Consider the following 11741-nt stretch of genomic DNA (forward strand, 5'->3'; position numbering starts at 1 on the left):
TGAAGAATAGGATTTAGCCTGTAATAGAAATAAAATAACCACAAAGTATATATTTCCTTATAAATTCACAATAATTTTAATTTTTTGTTATTAATTTATACTCATCTGATATATTTTGTCTTCTCTGTTATGTATTAAAATCCTTCCTTCTTTTCCGCAATCGTTTTGCGAAAATATTATTTTTGTTTACGATCCAAAATTGAGGGTTAATCGCGCCATTTGACAGCTACGGACAAACTCCCTAGAAATCCCTTCGCCCCTCAGATTCCTACTTCCCCTCGCCTGACGCAAGATTTCTGCACCCAACTGTAGTACTTATTCGCTATCGCATGACTCGCAGTCGCATGCAAAGGTCAGCGCCAACTAGTGGTGAATTCAGAATTGACTTAAAAAGGAAAACATTGAAAAAATTTTTCACAGAAATTAATATTTAGTGTGTCGAACATATTGCAAAAGTAATTCCATTAATGGTGACCTAATAATTATATTTATTCTATTTTTTCTAACTTGCACTATTTCTTTTTTTCTAATGTTTTCCTTTTTAAGCGGCCATTTTTATAACGATTCGATGGGCCACCTAGTGAGTGTTGCGATGGCGAATAACTCCAAATAACTCGTCGGATTCTCGCATTCTCGCAATTAAGAATTGCCCTTAAGGCTGTGTTCGAACAACTAAGAAGTCGGCGGTGTCGGTATATCCCGCCGACCGACGCGAAGTTTTGGTCGGTATCACAATATTAACAATTCACAATCGGTATAGGCGGCTTGCCACTATAACAGGCCTTCTTAATTCCCATTGAGAAGTCAGATTTATTGCACTGTAAACAACTCCAAAGAATAATGGTAACTAGTTTTATGTTGATAATTGAAAATTTAAAATGTTTATGCATTTTTATACTTAAACATCAGTAATTACGTTAGCTTTAAACTTTTTATTATTATTTTCAAGTCACAGTTTTATATGATACAATGCAAATATGTACATAAATTAATTAAATTCATTAGTGTTACAACGGAGTATTAGTTAAATATTTCTTTTTCTTTTTTCTATAAACATTAGAGCCTTAAGAAAAACCATTTTATGTTTTGCAGGCAGGGTTCTTTTTCAAAAGCACATATAAAATTAGGGTTATGTTATTACTATTTTTTATCAAGTTCAATAAAATCTTAAAGTGCTAATTCTAAACCCTTTTAGTTTAACTTTTACTGTTCATTTTAAGTGGCATTATTCTTTAATTAAAATAACTTCATTTAATACTGTTATGAATAAAATATAATGTACACAATACTGCAGTCAAAAATTGTGAGATCATCTTAATAAGTCATTATTGGAAGAAGATAGAGGACAAATGTAATTTTGTTGATTCCGTACAAGCCAATCTAATAATATTTAAGTAGGGATGTGTATCTGTATACATATATAAACTATATTCTAGAAAATTAAAAAAAATTTAATAATAGACAGTGCTTCTAGTATGCATAAATGCAACTACATGCTCTTCATTTTTACCGCATTGGTGTGCACAGTCTTTATAAGGGTCAGCAAGACTAAGAGTAGTTAAACTCTGATTAGCTAACCATGGATTAAAAAGGCATAGCTCCCATTATGAGAATTATACACATTTAACTAGCAGGGGTTTTAACTACACTTGGTCATATAGACCCTAAGTAGCTTTTCAATTATATAAAATTATTAGAATTGTTAAGTGCTCCCAAAATATCATTGTTAAGATAAATGTTTTAATTTTAGTCCCATACAATATTACTTGTACAGCCTGGGGACAGGCCTTCAACAAGAACTTATTCAGACTATGAAAGCGTAAATGAATGCATGGAAGGTAAGATTTAAATTTTTTAAATTTGTATTTATAAAACAAATTAATATAAGAAATTCAACAATTAATATTTTAGGTGTGTGCAGAATTTATGAGGAACATTTAAAAAGATTGAATCCAAATACACCTATCATTACCTATGACATTAGTCAGTTGTTTAAATTTATGGATGAATTAACTGACTTATCATGTCTTGTATATCAGAAATCAACTAATACCTATGCTCCATATAATAAGAATTGGATTAAGGAGAAAATTTATGAATTATTACATAGAGCTGCAGGTCATAATGATTAATTTTAAAGGCAGAATTGTTTTAAGTTAAAAATTTAAAAAAGTATTTTTTGCTTCAACTCAATATATTTAATAGCTAACTTCATTATTCTCTAAATTAAAATTAGTAAAATATGTTACTGGATAAGAGTGTGTTATATAATATGATTAGAGCTTTTTTTTATTGAGGTCTGTATATTAATAAGATTGCAACTTATTAATAAATTATATGTTAAGGTACATTTTATACTTCATTTGCTAATATTGCTAAACCATAGGTAATGTATATGAATATATTTTTAAATATTGATTCATTTAATAATTTGAATTTTCTTGAATATAAACATTTTATACACAAAAAATCTTAATACTTAGACTCAAGATATTCATATTTTTCGTAGAAAAATCAAGAGACACGGTAGTCTCGATAGTAAATAATTTAGTCAAAGAGATTACCTTTTTACGCGCAGTTGGACTATACTACATTTATTTTTGATTTTCGATGTATATAATTTGAGATTGTTTCATCTCACGAGAAATTAGTAAAATTTTCATTATAATGTTAATATAGACTTCTGATTTAAGACTATAAACCATAAAGTGGAGGAAGCGTATGGCCTATAAGTTTCGGTTGTTTCGGGTAATAATAAAAATGAAGCCATGGGGTAGGGGCCAGGGGGTGATAAGCCTCATCGCCCTCATCGTCACCCTCAATTGATTATACATATTGATGTTTTCGAAAATGAATCGGTCTATGTCATGGAGGTATGAAGTACCTGAAGGAAGCTTATATTGCCCCAGATGTTAATATACGAAATATTTGTGGACAACGGGGGGACGGGGAGTGACTGGTGAGGTCTCTGTGTCGAACATAGAAGATAAAATTTCGAGTATTTGTAAGGTTAAGTTTATAAAAAAGATTAGCTCTAATGAGAATACTGCTATAATGCGTCTTGACTCTTGATATCTATTTTAGGGTGGTACGGAAAAGATAGCAATTAATTATTTAGTACATGTGTTACATCATATTTTGATTTCTTTTTTTTTTGGTAAGTTTGTATTAATTCCCACTACTTAAATTATATACTGTGTAACAAAAGCAACATGAAGTATTTAACATCTGAAAATTACGATTAAGAAACAATACAAATAGAAGATTTGTTAACTAAAATTTATATATTTTAATGTTATGATACAGGTGTATTAGATAATACTAGCACACAAAAAAAGAGAAGAGTGGTCTGTACCTTGAACCAAACCCACCTATCTTTATGTATTTCAACACGCTTATTCCGAATCTGTATTCTATTTTAGTCATTGAGATCTAAAATCTCGAGAAAAAAACTGAAAACCATCGAAATTTACCAAAAATCGGATTAATTGATACATAAAATTGTAGAAACATTTTTTTCATCTTATACATATATTAGGAAAGCACAAATCTCTTTATAAAACTTAATTTGTATTCGCATAGTACAAGGATTTTCCATGGGTATCGCTAAGATAGTTTTTTAAAATATTTAGAATAACCTAAAAACCTTCTGTATTCTTCCAGACTTTTTCCATCCTATTGCTGTCCTAATATGAGAGAATCGGGTTCCTGTTTTAACAGTTTTCTTAAATATTTTAGACGTTGGATACTTTATGGTAAAGTTTTTCTTTAAATTATAGATTTTTATCGATAATGCTCACGCGATTAAACCTTTTCAGTCGTTAAAGCAACTTTTAAATGATACATTGTTCGACACATTGTTTGCAAGAAAAGTAATACATCTTAACAATTTGTTACTTGTGTAATATATTTAATTAATTTTTTCTTAATTCGCGCAATCTATAAAATTATATAACATGATAAAAATGTTCGATATTTATACAATTTTACATATCTTAATCAATAATTGACGTAGAACAGAAAGTGATAGTTTTTAAAATAAAAAAGAAATTAGTACTAGTATATACATATATATACATTTAAAATATGAATTAAAGATATGTATATAGAAGGTACAGAGCTTAGAAGAACGTCGATCGTGCCGCTTAATCGTTTGAGTTAAAAGCAGCGCAATTGCTCTGTTTGGGATTCATCGACAGAGTTTTTCAATACCTCCTGGGACTCATGTGGTTAATAATTAACGAGGTGCTAAGACTCATCGATCAATTAGATATTTTTTGCTTATAGCAGCAGCTGATGATGGTGATCGGGAAATATCATTTCGCTAGCTCGCTTATAGGCTATGAATGAAAATAAATTAGAAACTTTTATTTTACACAAGCTATATAATATTAATTCGAATATAGATCGAATATATGAATAAATTTATTTTTTCGAATTAATTGCAAATCTACAGTTTGCTTAGCTGTTGACATGTATAACGAAGATTAACGTAAAAATGACTTATTTTAGTTTATAATGGAATAAAATATTCATGATTACATAAGGTAATAAATTTCCTTGTACCGAAAAGAAATTCGCAAACTCTTCTCGACGACTAAACGTTGAATTTTGGAAAAAAATATAATGATCGTAAATCAAGAGAAACTTTAAATCGATTTCCACATAAAAATTAATTTTCAGATTTAATTATAATATTAATCTTCTAACCTGAGATCAGTTCTTTTAGAGGGATTCCGCTTCATTTTCTGATAGTAATAGTAACCGCTTAAAATGAAGAAAAGTCACAGACGCAAATACTATTCCGGTTACCACTCTTTCATTGGTGCATGCGTCTTTCTCGGTGTTCCTTTCAATTGTTTCAAATTCCACCATCTCTGGATCTTTGTCGCATGTATGATTTGCAACAACAACGTGACCAGTTGGACAAACGCACATTGAGCTGATATCGTTCAAAACGTACAAATTCTGGCAACTTTGATTCTCGTAGCTGTTGTGCACTATTTGACAAGTTTGCATAAATGTTTTAAAATACTCCTTAATTTTACAAATATTTAGTTGCTATTGTAGAAATGAAAATTTGTTCAACTTTACCAAGAGGTTGACGAGAAGCATGTAATATTACAAATTGTTTATTTACGTTGGATAAACCTAAATTAATCATATGTCACATCTCTCTTGGTCGTACATATTGCACTTTTGCAGCTGGCCAGTCGATTCTTGCAACCAGTACAAAGAATCTCCTAATATATTCATGATAAGAGGTTAATAACCCTGCATGAAAAATATTCCAAAAATTAATGGCTAATTATATTATTAATTTCATAAATATTAATTATATCCTACAATTCCTTTTTTAAATATTTCACGATTGGATCCATCGGGATCAGATCTTTCAATTATGTGGAAGAATGCATCTGACCAATATACTCGATTTTTGACGTTGTCAATTGATAAAGTTTCCTAAAAAATGTACTTTAATGATAACGTTACTCAATAACAGTGTTATCACAATTTTTTAGTAAGTAGTGCTATATAATTGAATGTGTAGAAATAATTTACCCATGCTTTGGATCAACAGCGAGTGCCATCACTCTCATTGAACCTTCAGTTGCAATTAATAGTGCACATTTTTCTTTTTCCATGTTGCAAACCTGTTAGAGAAGTATTGATAAATGGTATATTTCTTTTAATTTTAATATAGTGTTATTAAATCGTACTGTTATACATTAAACTTTTTACATTGGTTAAACAATTAAAATGAAAAACCCGAATATTCTCTTTAAGATCTCAGCAAGTTCAACATGAGGTATACCTTACGTAAAATGGTCCAGTGCTATATTACCTATATTTATAAATGCAAATTTAGGGAAAATTATATGGAGAATTTTAAATAGATTTGCAGAAAGAAACAAGTGGGGGTTTTAAATGTTGAACTATGAATTATTGAACTCCAAAATCAAAGAAAAGGATAAAAAGGATGTTGATGGATGGAAAAATGAAGTTGGATCCTCTACCGATTTTATCTGAAAGATAGGTAATGTTTATAGAGCTCAAAAAATAGATATTTTTTGTTGCATTCTCAAAAACTTAAATTATTTATGATCTAGCATTGTAAAGAAAATCAGTTCATAGAAAATCTTTAAAGAGCTACATAATTTTTTAGTTTACTTCAAAAAAATAATTAGGTTTTCTTGGAACCCCTCCATATCCATAGAAATACAAATATTGATTAAACTGTAAGGTAAGCACTGTATAGACATATGGTATTCCAAATTGTGGTTCAGGCGGAATGCATGTGCATTGAGAAAAATAATTTACACTTATAGATTTATATAATTAAATAATATTGTTTATTTCGACGTGGAATATATATAAAGCTTTTTAAAGTTACCTTTATAGAAAATGGTGAAGAAAAAGAGTAAAGGAAGAAAGCTTGATCGCATGAACGAAGAGGAGCGAGCAAGGTATTTGCAACATCGTGCAGAATTGGAATTAGAAGCAAAAAGACGAAAACAACAATTGATCGCAACATTTATAAAGGTAATTTTAATTAATTGAAGTAAAACAAAAGACAAAATTTCATTCTTATTTACTAATATACTCCAAGAAAAAAAGACATAATTAAGAATATATTGTACAACAATGGAAAAAAGTTGAGGATTGTACAGGAGTGTGAATTAGCAGTTCAAGCAAACCGAGGGATGCCATTTACACCAACGTAATCGTCAAATTATTTCATCCCATATTTTGCACGACATTTTTCATCAAAGTGTATACCTATATATGGGCTATATGGAAAGTGGCTCAGTTTACCACAGTTCATTATCAGACCAAAAATGGCTGAGAATGGCGTGAAATCAGCCGCTTTTGGCCCGGTAAAACGTAAACTCCAGTAAACAATGCTGAAAAGAGTCACTTTCCATGCACGTGTGATGAAAAAAATGTTACTTTTAAAAAATGTTCTTTTGTCCCACAGAATAAATTGAAACATGAGGAAACATTCTCGAGATTGAATACATCAAAAATCAACGAACAATGGCGTTTTATTTTGCGACAAATTAAATGTACGGAGCTCCGTAATTTTGCAGAATATCTTTGTGATAATTTTGAAAGGGTGATGAAAGCAAAAGATAATGTTATAAGAAGAATTTATAGTGAATTGGAAATAGCAGACAAGGATCACAGAAGACTACAAGAAGTCCATATTGATATGATTAATAAACTTATTGGTAAAAGAAATATGTAAATAATATCAAGTATATAGAAATATAACATATTGTATTATTTAATTTTGTAAAACAGTATCGACAGGGACACCAAAGTATTAGAAATATAATGATGATAATTTTACAGAAAGACATAAGTCCAGATTAATGATATTGCACGATACTTTTAAAATGCAGATGAAAATGGATGAGGTCTGTGAAATTAAACGATTAAAAGAGATGAAAGAAGATACACAGCTGAGACTTTTTCATATGCAAAATATCACTGAAAACCAGAGAGCAGCGTTGGATAATAAACTAATGGAAGATGAAACAAGAAATGCAGTTTCTAAATACAATTTAATTTATTTTGTAATATGATGTACAATAATACTTATGCAATCGTTACTTAAAATTTTATAAATCTTATTAAACAGTTATATAACAATTTTAGATAAATGGTGCTAGATCAGAGCTCCTAAGAAATTGTTTAAGCAGAATGGAAAATCTTTGGAACTCTTTCAATAACACTATATCGGATTACGAAAAAGCTATAGAGACTAAGAAAGATCATTACGAGTGTCTAAAGAAACAGGATGAAGAGCATGAAAAAAGGACTGCAGAATTCCCAAAGTTATATATATATTTGCAGCATGTCGCTGACAATTTAAAATCTGATGTGGATAATTTAAAGAAGGAGAGACAAGAGGCTATTACGGAGCTTAAATATGAAGAAGAATCAATAAAAAAGAAAGCCTATTTGTTACGTGAAAAAATGAAAGAAAATCAAACCATTGATATTATAGAATTGAAAAAATTAAGTATTGCCAGTAATACAGTTATAAGGGTAAGTTATCCTCTATGATATATACATATATTATATTTTATATTATTGAAGTAAATTAAAATAAATGAAGTAATTAAAGAACTGAAATAATTTTATAAAATTTAATTTGAAGGATTTAAAGAAAATTGTAGAAAAAGCAAAGGTACATGAAAATTTAATTAAGCTGTGTTCTCAACTGGAGCCTGATTTTTTTATTCTACAAAAGTATTTAGCAAATGAAGTAACTGTGAAAATATCTTCATCGAAGGAAGACGTAACAATAAATTTTTCTAAATTTCACTAATTTATACAGAATGTTTCATTTTAATTTATTAACTCAAATGTCTTTAAAATTATTTATTCTACCAAAAACATATTAAACAAAAGTTTTTTGACTTCGAGAGGGACAGAAGATGGTACCATTCAATGAACTTAAAAGATCATTTGAAGGTTGGAGAAAGGCACTTCGAATGTTTTAAAAAGAAAACCCCATTTTTGTTGCATTTTTTTTTAAGTTATTGCAAAAAAGTTATTTCAAAAATTTTATTTTCATTTGTTCATATCATCTATTACTTTAAGAAATATTTCAGTTTGAAAATATAAGCAAATTAGCGATTGTGTTTGTGTACGTGTAACATAGTTATACAAAAATTTCAACCAAACTCACAATTACATGCAGTTTCAAAACGAAATATTTCATAAACGAATGGATGAAATGAAGAAATGAAATGACTGATCTAAAAGCTTTTGAGATAAACTATAAGAATATGCAACAAAATGTAGGTGTCCTGTTTAAAAATCTTAATGCAACTTTCATGTAACCCATAAATAACCTTTCAAGGTCAAATCAATGGTACCATTTTGTGTCTCCCCTCAAAACCAAACAATTTTTGTTTTACATATTATTTTTTATGAAATCAATTGATATGGAGGTATTTCAGAGGATAAATTAAGATGAGACATTCTGTATAATATACCCATACAGCACACTTGACTGAACGTTGTCTTATAGACTTCTTTTAGTCATCCAATTGACTAAAAGACACCTAAAAGTTGTCTTAAAGCTACTAGGTGTTCTATGGGATATATATATATATATATATATATATATAGATTTAAATTGTAAAATGAATTAAATTAATGTTGTATTTCTAGGTGACTGAATCATTGAAGGAAATGACAGAATTTTGGAATCGTCATAATTATATTAAGGCAGAAAATATTGTACTTAGAAATAACCGTAATGAATTGTTTACGAAGAACGAAGAATTACGACAGATTTTACGCACTTATTTGCTAAATCTTACGAAAGAAGTAACAACAGCGATTCCGATTTCAAGAAAAAGCAAAGTATTTGCTTAAATCAAGCTTTATTATTATTTGTTTAGAAATTTCATTTAATAACACAGTAACTGCATATAGATCATTCAAAATTTTCAAAATCTTAGCAATTTTTGTATATCTGAACGTTCAATCTGCTGGAAAATTATAACTGATAAAGTGAATACTAGAAATAGATTTCATATAATCATAGTAAATTACGCGAGAAATCACTCTAAATCTTAAGCATCAAATTTCTTATAGCCTTGTGTTATATATACCTGTTATTGTCTAATACATAATCAGACATGTCATAAAACAATTTAAAATTTACTTTCGCAGGAATAAATTTTGTAATCAAGAAAATCTTCATTTTTAGTTGTATATGTTTGTTATTTGTCTCCAATTACTTATTGAACTCTGTTTGAGCCCAAAACATCGTCTCTTTTACCAAAATTATCATCAGGAAAACAATATAATTGTTTATAATATTCATTTTTTTTTAATTTACAAAAAAGCGGGTTGCATGTAGGGATTCAAATGTAATGGTTGAATTGTCCTTTATTGTGGGAACTGCAAGGAGAGGAGTGGAGATGAAAGTAGGGAAACAGACTAGCAGATCATTGCTGAAAAGTACATCGAACAGGATAAATCGATTTAAGGACGCTAGTTGAAATATTTATTATTGTACCACTTACTTAATTTTATGTTGTAAAGCTATTAAAGAATTAAAAATATTATAGTTTTATATCACTATATGTAATAAAGCTACAGCTCAGTTAAACCAACAAGTTCGCTTCTTTTAAAAAAAGTCATATTCCTAATGTTTTACAAGATTTTCCTGATAGAAATTTTTCATCAGTTATGTATCACCTTAAGGAGATTTGTTATATCTCTCTGGCGGGATGAGGAAAGGGGCGTCCCCTGTCACCGCACACCTCTTCGCGCAGCCGGCAAGCTTTAAAAGTTTTACAAGACATTACTATCCTATTCATTCAATTATCTCAATAACTACGTAGAAGATGAGCATTTTTTGGTCTTAAACTGTCTAGCAATATTTAATTTTTCAATAATAACTAGATTTAAAAAATTCTAACAATTTTTAACAGCAATATTGAATTCTGATAACATTATTTTGGTAGACTGCCATAACAATAATAGACTATGTATTCAAATGTAAGTTTGCACATAAAATTTTAGAAAACTATATACATAACTAGTATAAAAGTTTGAGGGAAGATTTTTTGCATTTTCGGTATTAGATTAAAATATTTCACTGAATTTGTTAACCATTTTCACTTTACTATCGAACCTAGTTAAATAAATGAAACTACTCAATGGAAAAGCAGTGATTTAATCGTTTTAACCCAGACCTCAAAGACGCAGGTTTACGCACAGGGGCTTAAGAGCCTAAGGATGATGCTGTACGGAGACATTTTAGCTGAGTGATAAGTCTTAACTAGCTAAATAACATTTATATATTCATTATTTACGTGTTACTAAAATACTATTTATATACTTTTTTTTAACAGTACTACTTCTCAATAGTGCCACATGATGATACGAGAAAAGTAAGACCGAAACCGCCCGAAATAATAAACAATTCTATCTTATTTGAAGCAGCACTATGAAAAGACTGCAATATATTAAAACGCTCACATTTAAACTTTAAATTATGTGGACTTTTTTGTTAACACTTTTAAAGATTGATAAAATTTTGTTTCCTGTGTATTGTTTTGTCTGATGTTTCTAGTAGTCATCACTTATACTCAAATATTCGGTTACTGGAAGACATTGTATCATGGAAAGACTGCCAGAGCGATACATATACTTAGACAATAACCTTAGATATAATGACTGTAAATACCAACGCAACGACAAATATAAAAATGTACAATCGTATCCACATAAGAAATATACAGTCCAAAGATGACTACACATTCACACTTCACTGTCAGTTTATTCGTGTGTACAACCTTTACATAAAAATTATTAAAATATAATCATTTAAAATAATAATTACCTTCAAAAACAAGTTTTATTATACTTGTGTTAAAATGTTAAAATTATTAGCAAAAATTTTCGAAATATTCCTTGTATTCTTAATATTACAATTCTCATGAAGAATTTGGTAACTATAAGTTTTCTGTAAATTAAAGAAATCCAATGCTAATTATCACTTTCTTATAGTAAAAGTAGAACTTATAATTAAAGTTTATATGCTAGCGCCAACTTTAAATAAAATGTTATTAAATATCATCTAACAAGTTCACTTAAATTAGAATTAGTTGGTAAGTTTGCTAACTGTAATCATATAAAATTACTTTTGATCAAAATTTTCTTGTTTCTCCATTAAGTTTTTATTAAGGTCTATTATGTATTGTATT

General features: G+C 28.9%; 1 protein-coding gene across 8 annotated transcripts; it reads left to right on the forward strand.

Moving 5' to 3' along the window:
- Nucleotides 1-5418: 5418 nt before the first annotated feature.
- LOC136783948 (dynein regulatory complex subunit 2-like) lies at nucleotides 5419-11679 on the forward strand. 8 transcript variants are annotated; one of them, XM_066744335.1, is made up of 8 exons: nucleotides 5419-6037; nucleotides 6167-6244; nucleotides 6330-6543; nucleotides 6980-7232; nucleotides 7357-7580; nucleotides 7663-8055; nucleotides 8168-8308; nucleotides 9190-11679. In XM_066744335.1, exons 3-8 carry the CDS (start codon nucleotides 6406-6408, stop codon nucleotides 9394-9396), a joined length of 1356 nt encoding a protein of 451 aa, XP_066600432.1. In that variant the 5' UTR covers nucleotides 5419-6037; nucleotides 6167-6244; nucleotides 6330-6405; the 3' UTR covers nucleotides 9397-11679. The 8 variants fall into 8 exon arrangements, with proteins under 8 accessions (XP_066600432.1, XP_066600434.1, XP_066600433.1 ...); XM_066744337.1 differs by having other exon boundaries at nucleotides 6391-6543; XM_066744334.1 differs by having other exon boundaries at nucleotides 5581-5678; nucleotides 5788-5809; nucleotides 5898-6543.
- Nucleotides 11680-11741: the final 62 nt, after the last annotated feature.

The sequence above is a fragment of the Prorops nasuta genome, unplaced genomic scaffold (assembly GCF_024137725.1).
Source record: "Prorops nasuta isolate Cenicafe-Biocafe unplaced genomic scaffold, Cenicafe_Pnas_1.2 PNAS00038, whole genome shotgun sequence".
NCBI lineage: Eukaryota > Metazoa > Arthropoda > Insecta > Hymenoptera > Bethylidae > Prorops > Prorops nasuta.